This window comes from Molothrus ater, chromosome 4, assembly GCF_012460135.2.
Source record: "Molothrus ater isolate BHLD 08-10-18 breed brown headed cowbird chromosome 4, BPBGC_Mater_1.1, whole genome shotgun sequence".
NCBI classification, from domain to species: Eukaryota; Metazoa; Chordata; class Aves; order Passeriformes; family Icteridae; genus Molothrus; species Molothrus ater.
The window spans coordinates 28,289,892-28,311,347 of NC_050481.2; the positions used below are offsets into that span (position 1 = coordinate 28,289,892).

Below are 21,456 nucleotides of genomic sequence, written 5' to 3' on the forward strand. Positions count from 1 at the left end.
TGATAAGCAAATATAGAGCAATCGACTTGTAAACAAGTACCTAATGCCAAAAAGTCAAAAATTCCATCTCTACTTATTTTCCCTACTTTCCAGATCTGGACAATATTTTAAATATGGAGTGCTTGCTTTAATCTTGCCAGAGCTTTAGGAAAATGAAAAACTTAGTTACGAGGGCAATGTTTTGGCAGGATAAGAAGCTCTAAGGTAACTTGCCTGGAGCTTTCCTTGTGTGGATGGGGGTGTCACTTCAGACTTCTTGTCTCACAACATTTACATCAAATTTTTGCATGTGTCAGTAAGTTTGAAGTGGAATGTTCTGGAAATTTTTGGAGGAATGATGAAGTCATCATCGAAGAGAGAGAAAATTGCTCTGGTGGTGTGGACAAGTTCAGGTTTCTTGCCCCCTGAAATGAAACCATCAAACCGAGGTCTGCTGGAGTTTACACAGAGGCAGAAGACTTTCTCCACCCACACCTTTTGGTTGTTTTGGGCCACAACAGATGACTCCTGTGACCTGACACCATAATTCCATGCTGGATTACATTAGCATGATTTCCCTGGCATTCTGGCATCTATTCTTGCTTTCTGCAGTGGCAGTACGCCAGATAGGTGGAAGAATTGGCATGAGCTGGGAGGCCTCCCGTGTGTTTCCAAGAGGGGGAATTAGTTTTACAATTCCTTGAGTATACTGCCTGTATTTTTTGCTGTTTTTCTCTGTCTGTACACCCTCTGAGTCTGTAATTTCTGTTCTTCTTCTGAGTAGAAGAACAGAAATTACAGACAAAGGACAGGCAGAGCATTCAGATGTTTACATGTAATAAATTCAAGGCAATGAGTAGTAGTATAAAACTCCTGCTGCTGTGTGATTATCTATGGATAGTGTGAGCACAAACATTAAAATGTTGAATCCCTTCATCTTTTCCTGTTTTTCTTCTAAGTTGACTAAGTAGCAAACAAGGGATCTGAAATCTACATGTTGAGATGATTAAATTTATTATTCAGCTGTTTTTCAAGACACTCTGAATTGTAGAAGGGAGTTCACACTATAATGTAGAGGCATTGCAATGACAGCAATGCTATTGTTCTAATCTGAAACGATAGAGTACATTCTGAATTTCCAATTTATTGAATATTAAGTTAAATGGAAGGAATTTTTTCCCCCAATGGAACAAAGGGGAGTGTTGGGAAGTAGTTGAGAATGAAAGTGGGGTTTTTTGACACCTTTTGTTTCTTGTGCAGTATTTCAGCAGTTCATGGTTATATAAGAAAGGAAAGGCTGGAGGAAAAACCATTCCGACAGTTTTTCTAGCTTTCTAGTTTTTGAGAGGACATTGTGGTCTGTAAAGTGCCCCTGCAGGCAGTGGGCTCATCTCATGGGATGAGTGGGTCTCATTTCCATCAACTTTCTTGGAGCTGTGAGTTCATTTTCAAAACAAATATTTTTAATTGGGTGATTTAGAGAGGTCTGAGCAGAGCTTAGCCTCTCCAAGTTTTTGGGATTTTTTTATCTTTAAAAACACGTCTAGAAGAAATGTCATCTCAAATAGAAATCTTTGGGAAAGAGAAAAGGCATTGTAAAAGCTTAGTAGTAACTTCATTTAATGCAAGAGCTTTGTGGATCTTTTTACCGCAGTTATATGTAGGGAACAACACTAAGTGAAAAATGAACAAGCTCTCATTTAAAAACTGTAATTCTGGAAGCTGAGGTATTTCCTGAAGTGTGAGTTAAATTGTTCTGAGGCAAATTTTCCTTAAGCCAGGAAATGCAGGTCTTCCGGTGGAATTGTTTCCACGGGAGGTTTCTGCCTAACCTTGCAGGTGGAGAGTGTGCACTTCCTTCTAGGGATGCACCGCAAGTGCTGGGGGAGAGCTGGGGCTGCTGGAGGCAGCCTGGCACGGCTGACCAGGGAGGGGCCACTCAGCAAGAAGTGTGAAACTCTGACAGAATGTACCCACTCGAGTTTCAGCCGGTATAGGCTGAAGTGCAGAGAGGTGTTTGAGTGTAGCATATGAAGAATGAAGTTAATCCGTTGAAAATAAATGCTTTGCACAGATTTTGCTTTGCACTTTTACTTTCTCTGCAAGTTTTTTGTGATGGAAGGGAATGTAAATTGTTCCATCATTAATTATGAATTCTAATTTTCTTTCTTCTTCTGATTCACAGTGTGTGCTGTACTTGTGGGCCTTGAAAATCCTTTATCCCAAAACACTGTTTTTACTTCGTGGGAACCATGAATGTAGACATTTAACAGAGTATTTCACATTTAAGCAAGAATGTAAGTCTATCTTACCTTTCACTTCTTAACTCCTTTTTCAGCAACTTGTTATTTTGCAGATATTTTATATTGGTTCACTATTAGTAAATTTTCATGTTAAATGCCATTAATTTTGAATGGTAGTCCCTGTTCCCTGAGGGGGCAGTAACCTCTCAGTGGTGTGGAATGGAAGGGCTTAGACCCCCCCATATTTGAGTATGGGAGCATCCTGGGGCTGCTGTGGGTCCACCTGGCCAGAATGCTCTCAGTGAGCATGTTCTGCTGCTGATGCTCTTGGCAGCAGCCAAGGGTTTGCTGCCCCACACAGCAGCCTGGCAGGCAAAACCTGCTGGCACAACAGCCCTGGCACCTGTGACAGGTTCCTGACTGCTAGTTAAGGAGGACCTCATGTCACTGGGTCTCATCTCATGGAGCAGGAGAAAAATGCAAGGAATTTTTATTTTATTTTTCCTTTAGGTATAGCATTTTCACATTTGTCCTGTGTGTAGGCTTAAACTTTTCAATATGCTCTTTTGATATAAATTCCTTTCTGTGTTGCAAGAAATGATGCAGTGACACATAAAAGCTTATTAGATGTAGACCTTTACCTGCACAATGAAGCTTTTTTTTCCCTGTGACACAGTGAGATGAAACTATTGCCATAAGTCTGTGTTTTCTTTTTATGCTGGGGATAAAGGAAATGTTAATTGGCTTGAAGGCTTCATGGTTTACTGAGTTTAATATGCATATTGGTAAATTAACATTTCAGCTTCATTATTCCACCTCGTTCATTTCATAATGGCATTTCTGTAGATAATTAATTATAAGGGACTGGGCTAAAGTTCTGACTATTTCATAGAGAGTATATTGAGTGATAATGATGATAACCATTCAGCAGATGTTTTAAGGCTTGCTCTACAGATTTCGTACTGAGTAGAAATGGTAGACTATAATGGTATATTCAGTTGTTTATTTACAGTTTTTTAGAAAAAAATATGAAAAAATGTTATTAGCTTCACCTCAGAACAGGAAGAATTTTTCCAGCAGTGGATTCCTGAAGATATTTTTGTATTAAGCAAAAGTTTGGGTCAAGTCCTCAATACTAGATAGAATAGTGAGAGGAAAAAGTTTGCGATATTAAGCACAATCCTTTTATCCTTTTTCCTCTTAAGTGTTGATGGCACTTTCTGTTACTATCTTAATTTTTAAAAGGTAAAATCAAATATTCAGAACGTGTATATGATGCCTGCATGGATGCCTTCGACTGCCTTCCCTTGGCTGCTCTGATGAACCAACAATTCCTGTGTGTACATGGTGGCTTGTCTCCCGAGATCAACACCTTAGATGACATCAGAAAAGTAAGTCTTGGAGGTTATTACCTTGTAAGCACAATGCAAGCCCCATCTGACAACTCCTTGTGCCTTGTTAAGTGTTCTGTGCTTTCTTGGAGAAGATGCAAAAGAGCTCTAGAAGAACCTCACAATATATAAAGATGTAACAAAAAAGGCTCATATGATTGTAATGAATATAGTTGGTAGTTTTTTAAATTGTCAAGAGCTTCATTCTCAATAAGTCCCACCATATTTTTAGTAGTTCTGCGTTTGAGTGCCCAGCACATGGTCTAATTGAGGCTTAATAAGTTCACACTTGTTGTACCCTTATGTTCTGAAAAGTTTCTCAGAAATCTCATGGAAGTTCAGAGAACAGTATCAAACAGCTTCTTCACATAATCTAGTGTTATTGCATGTTATCAAGGATTAATTTTTTATTCACATGTTTTGTGGAAGAGATCTCTAGGAAGTCGATATTTCTAGGAAGAGCTATTTAAACCATTCATTCTTAGTGTTCCCAGAAAAAAAATCCTCCTTGTTTGCTGTTTGAGACTTGCAAATGGATATCTATTTCTGAGCTTTCAGGTTAGTGAAAGATAATTTATATTCTGAGGTTAATTTGTAGTCTACTAAGAAATGAATATAGTTTAAAAAAAAGCAACAACAACAAATTGAGCCAGTAATTACATGTTTTGGTTTAAAAGCAATTAGCTTAAGATATTAACTGCACTTTAAAAAATTACTGAATGCAAAGTTTTGCTTCTGAGGTAAAGGTTTACTATCTCAGTAAACAAAAATACTCTGCATAAAAATTAGCTGGCTCCGAAACAGCATAATGGCAGAGTAAAGTTGTTTAGCTCTCAGATTGTAGATTAGGTTCATTAACACCTTTCCTTCTCCCTGCCCAACCCTGCAGTCTATTTATCTTTGGCAATCAGCAGAAACTGGGTTTGCATATTTATGAATTTTTGTTTAAATGTATTGTAATTACATAAGCATTACTTGGAGAGGGCTGAAATAAGAAGTGTAGATATGCTATGAATATGTCAAAACAAGAATGCAAAGGCAAAATTGTCGAGGTCTCTTACTAAAACTTTGAGTGTTGAAAACTTACAACACCCATTTGTTCTCTTTGATTTTTTTTTTTTTGAGGGCAGAAAGTATCTACTAGCTACTGAATCTTTTACTTGATCTTTCTGGTCGAAATAGAGAATATTGCAGACTGCAAGCCTTATTCATACACTATCTTAACAGGGCTGCTCTTATGTGAAAGAATTCTTGAGATAACACATGATGTTATTATATTAAAGAGTTCTTCCAGGAGAATACTGATTTTTATTATTTTATTATTTTGTTGTACTTCATCTTATTTGCGGTATGATTCTGTATAATTTGAAATATTAAATACCCATAGGAGGACCAAAAAGAAGTTTTTAGCTTCTTAATTAGGGTTGAGGTTACAGGAGCAACAGCAATGTCATGCCTACATGCTGTAATGCAGAGATATTTTCTTGATATTTAGATAATTTTTTTTTGTGAAAATGTACATAAATCTAAATGGAACCTGGCTTTGAAATAACTACTATATTTTCTTGAGGTGCCCCACTTACATAAATTTAATGTTTAAGGTTTGAAAAATAATGAAATACAGAAATATTATATTCTCCCTTGTCCACTGGAATGCTTGCAAAAACCAGTAGAAAGGCAAAAAAAAGCAAACAAAAATTCATGTAGAACATGAATCCACTGAATCTCTTAATTTTCAGTTCTATCTATTCCTTCTGTCCCCATCAATGTTTGCAAGGAGTGTTTTGCTGGCGCTTAAACTCCTTTGCTTTAAAGCTGAAGAACAGATTGCTATGAGTCTCTTGTTCACTTGCTCATGGAGTGAAAAATAGTAATTTTGCTTCATTGTTTCTGTGATACATAGTTGAAAGAAGTTAGTATTTCTTTGTCTCCTATTTTTCTTAGTTAGATCGATTCAAGGAACCACCTGCATATGGACCTATGTGTGACATCCTGTGGTCAGACCCGTTGGAGGACTTTGGAAATGAGAAGACTCAGGAACACTTCACTCACAACACAGTCAGGGGGTGCTCGTACTTCTACAGGTGATTGTTACTACTTTGGATAGATTTCTGTTGGCAAACCGGTTCTACTTTTGCAGTATAAATGTTTGCTTGAACTTTGTGGCACTACTTAGGTAATTAGGCATTTTTTTTCTGCAGGCTAGCCTTGTTTTCAGAAAAATTCATCCTTGCTTTATTTTAATCTCTTCTGTTATGCCACAGTGGGAAAACTCTAAATCACTTAATTTTATTCACCAAAGCCTGTGTATTTTGCCTCTGTTTTTGTAAGTTAGAGAATGAATGTGTCACTTTTAAAAAGGGATATGCAACTGCATTTCTAGTTTGGAAATTAAATGCAATTTCTAATGAAAGATGCCAGCACTGAAAAACGGATTACTTATTGTAAGTAAGAAGAAAGAAGAATTAAGAAATTCAGTATTTAAAAAGCATTTGTTAAATGGGACTTAGTAATACCTGAAATGCAGAAAAGTGCCTGTAACATTCCTGCAGAAACATGAATGTGCTGTCCCCTGGCAGTGTGGGGATTTTAAGGAATTTCTGCCTTTTTTTTTATTGTGGTAGATAAGAACAACATACAAGGACATCAGAGTAGCAAAACTAGCAGGAGAGGAGGTTAAATGGCAAAATGAGCAATGTATTCAGTGAAATATTAATTTAAAAAACGTTTTTGTTCAGGAGAAACGTGAAGATGTTATTGAAATGTTAAGAGGTTGTTGAACTTTTTGAAGTGAAGCATTTCTGCTTCAGCCCATGCTAGTTACACAAATCTATGTTTTCTCAGCAAACTCAGAGGAAGGGAGGAATCCAACTCTTTCACTTGCATTAGAAAATCTCACCTTGAACACTGACTGTAGCTGTTTAGTAACATGTCAAAAGTAATTCAAAGGCTTCCACCAAAAACCAGGTGACAGAGCCGCTGGAATCAACCTCCTTGTTGGTGACATTATCAGGAAGGTGGCAGATGGTTGGATGTTCAAAAATGAGATTTCTGGCTCCCTTCTCAGAGTCCTGTTGCTGCAGCATGGGGCCAGTGAAGAGCAGAGCAGTTGGCTCTGCACCCTGGGCTGCTGCCTCCCGCCTCCGGTGGGCAGCTCCGGCAGCCACACTCGGGTCTGTGACATCTGGGAGGTGCTCCATGGGTGTGTTTGGGATCATCATGAAAGGGATGGCACACTGCTGCAAACAATTGATCAGTGCAGAAATGGGCTATGACTGAGCAGTAAAATCATTGCTTATCCTCTCACCAGCAGTAGCAAATGCTGGAGTGTACCTGTGACTCCCAGGCACTGCACACAATGGTGATTTCCACTCATGAATAGCCTGGCAGATATAGCTTGTGCTTAAATACAGGGATGTTTATGTACTGGAAAAAGTTCTAGATTTTAGGTTGGGGTTTTTTTCAGAGGTCTGCTCCATACAGTTGCCATAAAATTTCTTTAATACATATATCAATTTCCTCCAGAAAATGTACCAGACCTAGTCTGTGTCCTGATGCATATTCAGAAAAGTGCATTTTCAGGAGAAGAGGAACTATTCAGAAGACAGCTAATTATCAGGTCATGTGAGGGACATATAACTGCTTGATGATTGAGTCAGAAGGCTAGCTTGGAATCATGTTATCTGAGTTTATATGAAGGCAAGCATTCCTTTTCAAAGAAGTATCTAGTTGCCCTGGAAGATGACTAATTGCTTGCCTAATAATACCTGGTATAAAAGGTATCCATCAGTGTAGAATGTCTAATTTTCCTTGCCTTTTCTAGTTACTTTCTGAGTAAAGGAACAAATTTCCCTGAACAGGCTTGTAAAGGAAGGACTGAATTACTCAGTCCTCCTTCAAGAATGCCTGTTAATAGAATCACTGTGTTTATTCTTCACTAAATAAAATTTCTTAAGTTTCTTCAGTCATTTCTAGAATGGGAAGTTAAAAGATAGCAATGAGAATTTTGAATGAAAGTCAGGAAGATTTTGGTCATGCCTGCGAATAAGTGAAAGAATTTCTAGCTGATTAAGGTCTCCTAATCAATTGCAGGAAATATCTGTAATAAATAATTTTTATTTATTACAGATAAATAAAATAAATAAAATATTTATTATTTGCAACTTATAATGACAAGTTGCAAGTTACTTTGCTCTGAGTTCAAGTTATTTCCTAATACAAAGATGCTGTGAGGAAAATAACAGTAATGTGGCTTTCTAACACTGCATGCACCATGTTAACTGGACCTTCCATCTCAGAAGTGCACAAAATCCTCTGCGTTTAGCCAAAACCCATTTGTGAAATGTTGGGCCATTTCTATGGGAAAGTGTAAAGACTGTAGCTTACAGTAGTCTGACAAGCTTCTCACTGCATTTCTTACGTGATCACTCTCATACAGCCTATTGAATTTCAAACTGATCCAGTATTTCTTCAAGAAATGTCCCTTTATGTAAGAGTTCTTGAAACTGCTGTGGCTAGGTGTAAAATGTCAGATCTTGAAACCATAGGCATAACCTGTCATTTAGAGATGGAAAGAATAGTCTGATTTTTCAGAAGCGCTCAGAGTCAATGCTTAGTGCACACCTTTAGCATCTAGCAGTATTTTGTACTGTGGATTGTCAAAATAGCACAATGCCAGAGTGAAATGTTAACTGTGGAATATAAGGAATTAATGAAAATATGTTAAAGTTTCTGTACTTTAAAGAGAACAAAAAGTGATAGGGATGGGATTTCATTTTCCCTATGTGAAGTTTAAAATTGTACCTCCTTTGTAGTCCTGGTCATGTTTGATGCAATTTTGTGAAAAAGTAGAAATCATTAATGGAATGCTGGTTGTTTAAATTGTTCTTTTAGTATGAGTTAAGCTTTTCTTTCATCCATACCCAAAATAATGTGTTCAGAGTATATTATAAACAAGAGGGAATTAATTTGTTCCCGAGTGATATTAGACCCACAGGCACATAGTTTTTCAGCTGATCCAGCCAGTAAAGAAGTTTTCCTGTTTACCAAATTATCTAATTCTTGCCTTGAATTTTTCTAGCAAATATTTATTTACACTTTTCAATTTGTACTGATCTTGCCAATGACCCTTTGCACTTACTTCATAAGCTAGTGGTACAGTAACTCTCAGGCGATTTTGTAAGAAACACGTTGGATGCCAGGAAGAACCCCTTCACTGAAGGGGTGGTCAGGCATTGGAATGACTTCCAGGGAGTTGCTGGGGTCACTTTGCCTGGAGGTGTTCAAGAAACACTTTCCAGCCTTGGATAGCAGTGAAATGGTTCAACCTTGCAGATGGTTGAACTCTACTCTGGGGTAGAGTTATAATTTTGGCCCTACAAGCAAATGATTTCAGTGGTGCACTTGACATGCAAGTTAAGTTTGTCAGTATGCAAAGATTAAAGAAATATCTGCTGAAAGCTTTTGAAGACTGTAGTGTGTTTTCAGCTCAGGGTGGGAAGCACAGTTGTGTGGTTGATTTTTTTTTTTTTTTTTTTTTTTTTTAGTAATAGCATTTTTAACAGATTCTTTTGCCCACTTTTCTACTCTTCTTTCTCCCAGACCAGAAGCTTTTAGGGCTCTTGCTGCCCTCACATTGTCTGCCCAGATGTACTGGTAGAATTGCTTGTGTGCTCCATCAGGCCTGGGAAAGCATCCAGTTCTGGAAGAACGACTCTGCAAAAAAAGATGTGTTTATTTGTTCTAATGCAGTGCCCTGTTCCACTTCCCGGTGCAGCTCTGCAGACAGCACAGCTAAGAGCAAGGAAAAGCTGGTGGAAAGGGATGTTCTGAGAGTTGCTTAGGGAACAGCACAGCAACAAAGCATTTGCCTTTGGAGACTCAAGTGCAATGCCAATGGATTTTGCAGGAAACCTATTTTATATGTGCATGTAATGTTACAGAAGCTTTTTGAACTAAATTTGAATGTTCTCTTTTGAAAGTGCTTATGCCTCTCTTTTAATGGTATGATGAGGGGACATGAAAAAAACTATGTTGATTCCATCTATTTTTTCCAGTTATTGGTGGAAAAACAATTTGAAAACATTTGCCATTTTGGTTCATGTTAGCAAAGTATTGCTTCTCTTTGAAAACTGCCAGAAGTAATCAGATATCATGCAAAAGAGACCTCAGAACTAGTAAACTATGCATGAGGCATGTTAATGAAAGAAGATGCCCAAGTAGGGAATATCACAGTCACGTACTCCATGGGGAATAGCATCTCTCTAGCTTAGCAGAGGGGTGTTTTGTTTTCTCTGTGAGTCACCGCTCCTCCGTGATTCAGCATGACACATGAAGGCAGGAGGCTGGGGCGCTCTGGAAAAGCCTGTTGCGTGGGGGATTTCTGTTTGTTTGTTTTCCCTCTTGGCCAACTGCTTTATTTCTGGCTCATCTGAGTTACAGTCTGGGCTCTGCAAAGCAGGGCGAGGAGGAAGGGGTTTCTGAAACGGTAGCACTCTGAAAAATTAGTAGGGAATTTGACTGCAAGTCAGTTATTTTAATAAAAAATATTTGAAAAAAGATTTCCAAGCAGAAGTCATTTCTGTAGAATTTTGGTTTTGATTATTTCTGCCATAATGTCTGTTTTATTGGCTCTTTGTGTGACTTTTTATTTTTACCTGCTTTTTAGGACATGTATTTTTGTGTTAAGTAACATTGTTTAATCTATAGCTAACATACTAAGGAAATGCAGGATAGCATATGTAATAGCGGCACATGATGCAAAATTTGCTACTCCCCAGCCTCTGCTTCAACAAGAAGCTCAAGAAAAATGCTTGCAAGTTGCTTTGCCTTTTTCAAAATAAAATATCCTGATAGACTGCTCATGGTTTGTGGTGCTCTGGGTAATAGGGCAGCTGGCACGTTGAAGGTCCCATGCTATTCACTTGTAAAAAAAGAAGGCAGGCAAATTATTTTTTCGTAAATTTGCATGGAGCACTGTGACACCTCTGCTATTGTAGGTGTGGGCCCTGTAGAATCTGCCAAATTCTGCTAGCAGAATTCTTATTTTCCACAAATTTATGAAGAACAAGATAATTAGGCAATAAAAAACTCCACTACTTTTGTACTTGAAATGGAAAGAAGAACCTATCATATCTATTTAGGAGCATTTTTTACCACTTCATTATGTCTTCTTTAAAAGCAGTACTTAACACTGGATGAAAAGAATACTATGGAGGAAAAAAATGTAATAGCCTAGCCATTTTGAGCAGCTGCACTGATAATGAACATAATCAACTGTCTATCAGATTTTCATGATAGACCCCAGTTTTCAGAAGTTAATGTAAAAATTTCTAAACAAAATGTACCATAAGTCTGCATTTAGTCACAATTAATTATGAAAAGAAATGTATGCAAATCAGTTCTCATTTGCCAGTGGTTTGAATGGCAGCCTGTCAGCATTTGAGATCACTGTAGTTGCCAAAACATTACCCCACATAATTTGGGAATTGAAATTGTTTTATAATGGCAATCTTTTTAAACAATTCCAAATACCAGACCTGCATCTGAGAATACATGCTAGGAAGCTTAAATCCAGAAACAGCGATACAGCATTCCACTGGGTTTGTAGCTTCTAGCTGCAATGATATTTCAGTTCCAAAATACTCAGGAAGGTTTGGAAGCAAGTAGTATCATGTCTCTTGGATAAACTAAAGGAAGATGATGTATTAGATTGGGGGAGAGGGGTATGTAAGTTTTCATCTTTTTCATGCATGAAATTAGAAACTGAGGGGGCTGTTAACTGATTGCAAGTGGCCACTTAAGGTGAAACCATGAAACCATGCTTGGGACAGCAGTTTTTTGTGTAATCTATACTTGAGTTTTTTGGTTTTTTTGTTTTGTTTTTTTTTTTTTAATCTTGCTCAGTATGTTTAGCACAGATATATTCAGTGAACACATTTTTGGGGTTTCAGAAGTCACAGGATTTTAAGTTGCCAAGGGGAAAGATAATTTATTTCTCAAGGAGATAAAGTTCAGGAAGATAAACATCCCCAGTTTGAGGATTGATTTTCCTTTCTTCTTTCTCTCTTTCCTTTTCTTTCCACTTAACCACCTTATTTTCTGGTGTCCACAAGCAGCCACTGCATACAGTAGTCAGTGGGTGAAGTTTTCTGTTACAAGCAACTGCTGTGTTAGATTTCGTTTTTTTAGAATACATTAAATCTTAGATGAATAAAAGAAAGTACCTTTTTTCCTGACAAGCCATTGGCTGATTGTTGTTATGTAATGGATGAGTTTCTTGCATTCCTTTCCAAGCAGTTATGGGGGGGGATTTAAAAAGACACTGCTGGTGATGATGTCTCTACTGAAATCTGCCTGCAGAGCAGGTGCTAATTTCATGAATGATACGTGCTTTATGAGACATTTTTTGAAAGCTAGAGTTCTTTGTGCTGCTTCTGATAATGCCTTAACAGGTGCTATTACTTTTTTTTTTAACAGTTACCCTGCTGTATGTGAATTCCTACAGCACAATAACTTGTTATCCATACTTCGAGCTCATGAAGCCCAGGATGCTGGGTAAGTATGTGTGGAGAGGGGGCAATAATAATACTCATTATGTATAATGGCTTACCATTCCCAAACAGAGCACAAAAAGGAAGAGCAGATGAGTGAGAATGAACTGGAATATATAAGCTGCGACAGCTCTCACTTTTTACTAATGCTACAAAAATACACAATGGTATTATAATGTCTTTTACATTATTATTAGTGAGTTACGAAATTTAATGAATTTTTATAAATGCCACTTACTTAGCCTTAGTGTATTTAACTAATTTAAAATGACCAAAATTTTTTGATGCCAAACAATGCCAGACATGTAAAGAAAAACAAATTCATTTCAGAAAAAGGTTTGCAAATATGCCAGAGTATTTTGACACACTGATTGCCATGATGCCAGAGAAGTGATTTGGCTCACAAAGGCCAGAACTGCCATCTTTTAGGACTTTCTCAGCTACCTAAAACTTTTGGGCCTACTGGTTTTATACTTCATAAAAAAAATAAAAATTATGGAACTGTACAGGCACATAAATTTTTCTGCAGGAGTATCATTAATGAATTCAAGAAGTCTAAGCCATTGAATGCAAAAACAGTCCAGGTCAAGCATCAGGTAGTGTTGATGGTTCCCCATGAAACTATTGTCATTATAAAGGTAGAATTTTTTGTGCTGCTTTAAAAAAATTACTTTAAAAATTCCTCTTATTTGAAGTGTACCATACTTGTGAGATATTAATGAAGGATTGGAATCTGAATAAATAGCTTTGCATATCACGCCTAAATTATTATTGTGTTTGTTTGGAGGTAAAAACTTTAGCCAACTTGAACAGCAATAAAAGATAAATTAGTGGCATTGTAGGAATAAGCTCAATATTCACTATGCATATTAAAAACTATTCTGAATGTTTGAATTGTTGTGACTTCCATATGGTAATGCAATAAAAAGCAAGCTATTACTATGCCAGAAATACCTAGCATGGAATACTCAAGGGTAATAAGATTTCTTTTTTCTTGTATTGCTTTCCAGTAAAGGGTGAAAATTAAAATTTTGTGGAAAAGATTGCATTTAAACTATACAACAGTTTCAGTGCAACTTTTGTGGATGTTTGCTGAATTCTTAGGTTTCTTGTAGGCTGAGGACTAAAGAGCATTGTTTGGTGTACTTGTGTCTAAGTACTGTTTGGTTGCTTTCTTTCCAATTACTTGCAGGTTTAGTGCTTATTTGTTGGCCCAATAAGCCTTGTATTTTTCATGAGGCAGTAAGGTTAGGTAATGAAAACACACAGACATTAATAAACTGGCTGATAGAGTGGATAAGATTAGACACAGCACTGAAAGTATCAGATGCCCCATTTCCCCTTCCCTTCTCACCCCTTCCATGTGCCCTGGCCGTGCCATGGCTTCTATGCCTGGAGAAGGCAGGCAGCAGGAGGGTCCTGGGGGACACCCAGTTCCCTTCTGAAGGCAGGACCCTGCCAAGGCACCTGCTGGTGCTTGCTTCACCCACAGTCCCCCAGAGGGAAAGTCTGGCAATGTCCTGGGCAGTGAGCAAATTCACAACAAATCCCACCTCTGGCTCACTGAATTTCAGACAGACACACCACTTTCAAGCGTGGATTCCTGGTCATGTCAAATGGTTATAATGAGAAAATCTGCAGGAAATACTTCTTTCCTGTGGCTTTTAAATAGCTCATGTGTGTGTTTTTCAGTCTTGGCATGTGTTAAAAGCCAGAGCTCTAATGCACTGGGCATTTTTCGCACTGAATGTGGTCAGTGACAAATGGACATTCAACACTGGGTAGTAATTAGTATCTTCTCTTTCTTCTTAGGTATCGTATGTACAGGAAAAGCCAAACAACAGGCTTCCCTTCGCTAATCACAATTTTTTCAGCACCAAACTATCTAGATGTATACAATAACAAAGGTAAGAATTTAATTCCTGTTCATGTACAGTAGACTGTACTTCTGTGCACTTGAATATGTTGGTGTCTTTTCATTCCTGTGTTTATCAGTTCATGCCCATTTTCTTCCTCTTTTGTTAGTTCATGCCCATTCCACTTATTATATAATACAAACCTAATTAAATTCCTTACAGGCAGATGTATGCCTCTGAACATAACTGTGTATTTTAATATGCCTTAGGATATTTCTGTATTTTGACTGCAAGTTATTAAGTAAATGTTACACGGGAAGCAAAACTTAAAACAGCTCTATTAATGAAGAAGTATATTAAGAAATGCTCTGCGTGAGATGTTTAGAGCCTAGTGTTCCTTATAATTAATTATCTGTTCCTTGCTTCTTTCCAATAAAATTATTGGAGTTTGTATGTGCAAACTGTCTAGCCAGTTAAACTTTGACAGGTCATGAGCAGATAAAGCATGGGATGGATGTCTGAGTTCCTTTACATTTTGGGGGTTTTAATCCTTGACTACTGAAATGTAGAAAAATTAAATATAAATAGCCAAAAAAATAAAAAGGTTACTACAGAAATAAGGGTCAGTGGTCACTATATAAAAGCTCCACTCAATACAAGTCTTTGCAGCTTCTCTGAATTTATTCATTTATTGCATTCCCAGAAATTTCTAATGAACTGGAAAAAATATTCATGTTTCTAAAAATAAAGTTTTCTAATAAACCTGTCCTTCTATATCTTCAAATGAGCAGTATTGTTTACTTTCTCCTAGTCCCCATAATGATAAAATAATTTGTGTTTCTCTGTGAACAAAGTAAAATAATTCTTTCTCAGTTATATTCTTGCAAGTTGCTGCCTTGCAGAGATCAGTCTCTCTTGTGAAGGGCTGTTTTTAATCTGGATGCTTGTTTGCAGAGGAAGCAAACAATACTTCTCTTTAAACTTGAAAAGAAAGCTTTCTTCAGGCATCATTATATGTTATAAAATTTATAATCTAAAAGCTTTTATGACGTGAACTGAATGCAAGGGAAGGAAGCACTTCACTGCTAGATAATGGGGTTTTTACACCTCAGATTTCTTAATATACCTGTTAACTTGTGGGAAAATTAATATGTTCTTCTGCAAAACCATGCAAGCAGAACTATCAATAATAGCTACTTTTGTAAAAGTTAATGATGTAGGGGCTCTGCTAGCAACCTAAGAAGTGCAGGATGAAGTAAGGAATGTGTTCATTTTCTTGGTAGGATCATTGCTGTTGGTGGAGAAGTGTGTTTACTCTCCTGGTTGGCTGTTTTGGGTCGAAGGCTGAACGATCACAAGTCTGTAAAAGAAAGGTGGTAGAAAGTGTTCACCTTTTGTTTCTTAGGCATGGAAGCAGTTCTGTACAATGAAGGCAGTGGGTGAATTATGTGAAACTTTGTCTTGAGGGCAAATATTAAAAGGAAAGCAATGATTCACAATGTTCAAAACCTTGAATTTGAAACCACAGTTTGGGTGGTAAAGAGAATTGCCTCTCTTTTATCTCCATTTCCAAAGAGAGGGTCATTTCCCTTGTTCCAGGATGCTCCACTGTGGCAGGCAGGTGTTACATGTGGTGGAATGCCTATTTTGATGGGAAGCTCTACACCATTTGCTGAGGGGTTATCTGTGGCCACAGCTGGAGTTGGTGTGCACTGCCAGCAATACCTGCTCAGAGTGAGCTCAGGTAAATCAGCACTGATGCCGCATCAGCACCTGTGTGCCACTCCTGAATATGTAACTTCTTGTGAATTCAGAGGCTGACCTTTAACAGCTTTGTAATGGATCTCCATTGAGATTATCTGCCTCCTTTTCGCTCATTAGAAGTTTTGAGGCATTATTTCATGTGACTGATTGCCCTGGCTCTTGGCATTTAAAGTACATCATGCATAGTTTATCATGCTGCATTGCTCATACATCTTTCTTTATCTGGATAGTTTCTGGGTGCTTGCTTCCCTGTTCAAGGAAAAAAAAAACCACTATGGTATAGAATGAGTCCAAAACATGGCTACTTGTTGACTTCCTTGGTTTGCAGCAAATGAATTTACTGAGAGCACAGTTTCTGACTGCTATCAGAAGAAAAAGGAAGGTATTTCCATCCAGAGGTGTTGTCAGGGCAGTTGCTCTAGCTGACTCATCATGCACTGGTGCAGAACCTAATTGATTTTTACAGGTTATCTGGAGGTTTGGTTACTGTCAGTCCTTGGAAAAGGAGTTATTCTCCTACTAGTAAGCACCTTCCTGTCTAGTATGCGTTCTCAGTGTTCCTCTGGTTGTCAGCCAACAGTCACCCTGAATAAATTCCTGAGAGGCTCAAGCTCCCATTGACATTAAATGGGTCATTTTTAAATGCAGTATTGTTTAGGATAAATACATTTTTTTTAAAGCTGCAAGAGGTTAAGAATGCTCATTTTCTCCCCCAGGTTGATAGTTCTTACACCCATTAAAACAGATGTAGTTTCTTGAGCTTCCTCAAAGCACTTCAGGAGTAGACCTGTTTGCCAACTTTATCCAGGGGCTCTTCAGTCCCTGGTGGAGAGCAGCCATGGGATCAGATCTGGGATCAGATATGTCCTCAAAGAGCAGTAGGGAGGCAAGGATATCAGTGCAAAAGAAGGTTTGACAGGAGTGGCTGAAGATAAGCTACCCAAACAAGCCTGTGTTCAACAAATCTGCTGTTAACAACGCTGCCATGGAGCCTCTGCATGAGCTGTCTCACAGTGCTGACCCACCATGGAACCTCTTCTGGCTGTGCTGGGTTCTGTATCCCTTTGGTTCCTGGCTGTGGCCTCATGCAGGCTGTGTGTGTCACTTGTGCACACGTGGCTGTGGCTCCTGTCACAGCCCTAGGCCACACACACACAGCTTTGGGTGCCAGAGGGAGGTGTTGCATTAGGAGGCTCCTGTCAGGGCATCCCTCTTAGTTAAGGGAGACACAGAGAGAGGCTTTCAGGGGGGTGATTCAAAGACTCAGAAACTGCCTCAATATTGGGAGCCTTGTGTCCTCCTTTTTCCATTATTATCCTACTCCATTACTATTAATAATTCCTTCCATATTCAGTATAATGGAAAGCATTGGCAAAAGGGAGGGAGTTTTTTGGCAACTTCTGAGCTACTGTTCAGTATCTTCATAGCTTTCTCAAACATTTCTGCTTTCATTTGTTTTATTAAAAGGCATAAAGATAAAGATACTCAAAGATTGTTATTAGTACTCATTACAAGAAGTACCAGTGCATTGGTAATTCTTCTAAGACTACTGCTTCTGGAGAGAAAGCTTATGTAAGAAGATAAATGTTAATTGGATTGTGGTAGTTACCAGTGACTTGAGGGCCTTAAAGATCACCTGTGCTGATCAAGAAACTTTGAGACAGTTGTGTAAGTACAGATTTGCCCCTGGGCTCCAGGGTGCCCATAACTAGGAGAAATTCTCCATAGCAACTGAATAAGAGGGTGCCAAAAATTACCTTGTGATATGATCTGGCCTTGTATTGTGTCTAAACTTTCATTACTGCATTCAGTATTTCTTAATGCCTTAATTAGGCCTTGCTGTAGTGTTGTTTATGCACACCCCCAAAAAATAAACAAAAAAAAAATCAAGTGAAAGATTCTACAGAAGTTCTTTAGAGGCAGAAAAGTTACTTGTAGAACACTGGTAATACTGGCATTTTTGTGTCTGGCTGTAACTTCAGTAAGTGGGTGCTTTTTGGCTGAGTGAGCAATTTTAACTTGCTGTTTAAATACAGACTATTATCTTTTGAACACTTTTAAAAGATTAGGTTTTGTAGTGGAGAGAGAACTACCAAAGTTATTGAAAAAATCTCCAGCATGAAGTTTCTTCCAATGTGCTGCAACATAGATGTGTTGTTTCCTAAAGGAAAAGCAGGAAAAGAAAGTCAGTGTGCAGGAGAGTTTGGGATAGTAGAGAAATGAAAACTATCTGTAAATCTGTATGCTTGTTAATGTATCATAAGTTATATGTCAGTGAAGTGTATCAAGATTCAGCATGAACTATACCATGAAGTGTGCCTGATCCAGATGGATCTAACAGGAAAATTATTTTCACCTGGAAAAAGACAGAGTAGTATACCTGGAAGACAAGGATGATCTCTGAGAAATATTAGCACTTTGAGAGGAAGAAGAGAGATGTAACCTCTGTTTGCCCTATCAGTTTTCTTTAATGCCTTATCTCTGCTGCTGTGAAGAGTTCTTGTCACGGAAACAAAAGCTTTTAAAGAAGAGTTGTCAGGGTATCTAGGCCATCTCATTGCTGATGCAGAGAAGTTTGCCAAAAGTGATTTTTGCAGTCTGTTGATTAAATCTTGAATGTTACTTGGCTGTTTCTTTGCAAGATGCAGTTGCACATGCAAAATAAAAATCTTTAAAATTGTATAAGGAAAAATATTTCCATCTACAATTATCTTCACTTCTGTACTTGATTATTTAGACCATTACCTTGTAGAGTAAATAATTTTTGTCCTTTGATAGTATTTAAATTCATTTTACTAACCCTTATCCCTGACCTGACTTGGGCAGAAAATGCTGTGGTTACTTAGCAACTCTTCTTGAGAAGGCATTGTTCCCAGTTGCACAGTTAATGCTGAAGTTAATTTGGCATTAAATCAGAAACTGAAATTCTTTCTTAGGTGTGAAGAATTTGGGGGACTTTTCACTGATTCATTTTCTAAATGCGGGATAAGTTTTCTGAAAGAAAATTACAAGAAAATTAGTTAAATTGTTTGCTGAAAATATATTTAGGTTGTTCATCTAAAAATATTCTGGGCTAGTATTTCTACCAAGCTCATTATTTTTTCCTCTGATTGTTTTTTTTCTGATTAAAATGTTATTAATTAATTTACCCTGAAAAATTATTTGTCAGATCATGAAGCAGGATGTGTCATGTCTTTGAGAAATTCTGAGCTGTCACACAGTTTAATGTTGTTCACATGGCTTCAGGCCTTAACTTACCTCCAAATATATAATCTTTAAAAGCCCCATTTGAGATGCCCGAGGGTCTGAGACATCCATTCGGATCTGACTGGTGTGACACAGTTGCTCCAGGCTCATCTTTAACTGAAGGAGACCAGGGAGGTCTAGCACTAGCTGCTGTATCTAACCTTGAGAAGGTTAGAAGGGCTGTCTCCATTTGTAGCCAAAGGAAGGAGGTGTCTTACCTGCACAGTTTTCAACACCCATATTCCCAGCCTTAGGGCAGCTCTGTTAAATGCTTCAAGCTAAACAGTACAAATGCCCTTTGCCTGCTGCATTAGTGTTTCATTTCACTCTGATGTGATTTCAGCATCCAATATCTCAGTTACTACCGCTGGAAACAAGTGTAATGTCATTTGGGCTATCTGTACATCTTCACTTTACAAAACATTAGCTTTTAAAACTTACTTACAACAGCAAGTATCAAAATTAGGTTAAAATGTGTGTGTCTGTTAAGAATAATAAAATAAGATTCTTGCTCTGGTTGGTGATTATACATGATAATGGTTGATGGCTTGGTCTTCTATCATCTGTCTGTGTTTGGAAAGAAAAAGTATTGAGGTTTCAGCCTGGAATAATAAGCAAATGTTGAGTAGAGTCAGGTTTTCCTCTCTTACAAGTTTCATAACCAAAGGAGCCCATCCCACTTCTGTCTCCTCCATCAGCGACTGTGTGACCTCCACTCTTGTAACCTTCAAAAGCTGTGTACTCTTTCAGGGCTGCTGCTTCTCCTGTAGCTTCTTAGGCATTGAGTTAACTAAGGACTAAGGAATGAAGCAGAGTTGAAACCCCCAATCTTTTCTGAGCCAACAGAGAGGGAAAAGAAAGCTATTATCAAAAGAAACCACAGAGGCAGATAAGCTCAGGGAAACTCCTGCTGTTATCTGAGGAGTATTTTCTACTTGATCCAGGCAAAGTTTTCCTCTTCTGACTACTAAGTAGTAATCAGGACTGTACATTCATAACAAGAGCTGATTTGCATGTTAAATATCATCTTCATTACTTACCTAATAAAAATATTTTGTGTGTGTTGTGCTTGTAAATTACAGATTTTTAATTTAAAATGCCAAAAAGTATTTGTGATACTGGTTTTATGATACCCCATTTTATTCTGTTATTTTAAGAGAAGAGTTATTTTAGAAGGCTTCTCTGTTATTACCCTGCTTTATTGTGTAATGTTATTTTGAAGTGATTTGTTGAGGAGATGTACAGGTCATTTACATGGGAGAATTTTTTGAAATACTATTATTGGAACATTATTTTGTAAGCTATTCAGGTATATAAATTAACAAGGTGTTGTGACGATATTTTTGTTACAGTAATCTTAAATTATCTTCCTTTCAAAGGAAACAACCTAACTAAAGCCATTTTTATTTAATTTTATGTTTTGCAACTGTTTTGCATAGGGTTCAGGTTTTTCAGAGGCCAGTTTTAAAAGTTCCCTGTAAAAATTATTTCTTTATTCAAATTTCACAGAATTTAGAAGTAGACTTAATTGATAAATTGAAGAAGTAGTGGGAAGGGGAACTACCTCAGCTCATTAAGATGATGAATTTGAAGTTTTAGTCCTTTAAATGAATCTTTACAACCACTAAGTGGTCCTTTTTGTGTGGTTTTGACTCATTTTTTCTGTAAAGCCACAAACTATTTATTTTTATTATGCAATTGTGTCACAGTAATAGAAAAAGAATGAATTTCAATCTGCTGCATGTGATTTCAGCCAAAATCTGTTGGAAATATTCAAAGCATTGACACTAGTTTTCTCATTTTTGCTATTACTAGTATTAAGCCATTTTTTTCTTCTGCTGAGCAGCAGATTGACTGCCAGTTGTCAGACTGGGATGGGCAAGGGTCAAATGTGGTTTATTTAAGTGGATGGTGTCTGCCTGGCAAAAGTTCACATTATTGCTGTTTTCTGTGTCTGTCAGGGAGTATGTTTCAGAAACTCCCAGGTCGCTCTGGACTCTGTCGTTGACCACAAAATGGAAGACATTTAACATCCTTTTAAATATTTGTGAAGCAACTACCTAGTGCATAAAAAAAGGTTTCTTCTCTGATTGACAGACAATCAGAGAAATAATCAGAAAAGAGAGAAATAATCAGAAGGAATTCTTCAGTCCCTTCAGCCAACCCTGCATTTCCCACAATGCTGTCTCACATTGCAGTTGTGCAACTTTATTGCTGGCTATTAAGTGATAACCAGTCCCTGGAACTACATTCCTCCCTGGGGAGATGGAAGTGGGAAGGCTGGAGGAAAGGGGAAAGCACAGAATGACACACCTTGTGTTGACTGTTTCTGTTGCTTGTGTTGATTAAATATCCTGCATGCAGTCTCCTGTAACTGCATTGTTTAAAGAATTTTATGTCTTTAAGTCACTTTGGTGATAATCTC

The 21,456-nt window shown here is 37.7% G+C and overlaps 1 protein-coding gene across 2 annotated transcripts in view; it reads left to right on the forward strand.

The window, feature by feature from the left end:
- PPP3CA (protein phosphatase 3 catalytic subunit alpha) overlaps positions 1–21,456 on the forward strand; it is a 171,146-nt gene that overhangs the window by 126,949 nt on the left and 22,741 nt on the right. For both annotated transcript variants that reach the window (XM_036381734.2, XM_036381735.2), the window contains exons 4-8: positions 2,165–2,276; positions 3,468–3,613; positions 5,558–5,697; positions 12,092–12,169; positions 13,978–14,072. In XM_036381734.2, the coding sequence (XP_036237627.1) occupies positions 2,165–2,276; positions 3,468–3,613; positions 5,558–5,697; positions 12,092–12,169; positions 13,978–14,072 (571 nt within the window). The remainder of the gene's footprint in view (positions 1–2,164; positions 2,277–3,467; positions 3,614–5,557; positions 5,698–12,091; positions 12,170–13,977; positions 14,073–21,456) is intronic.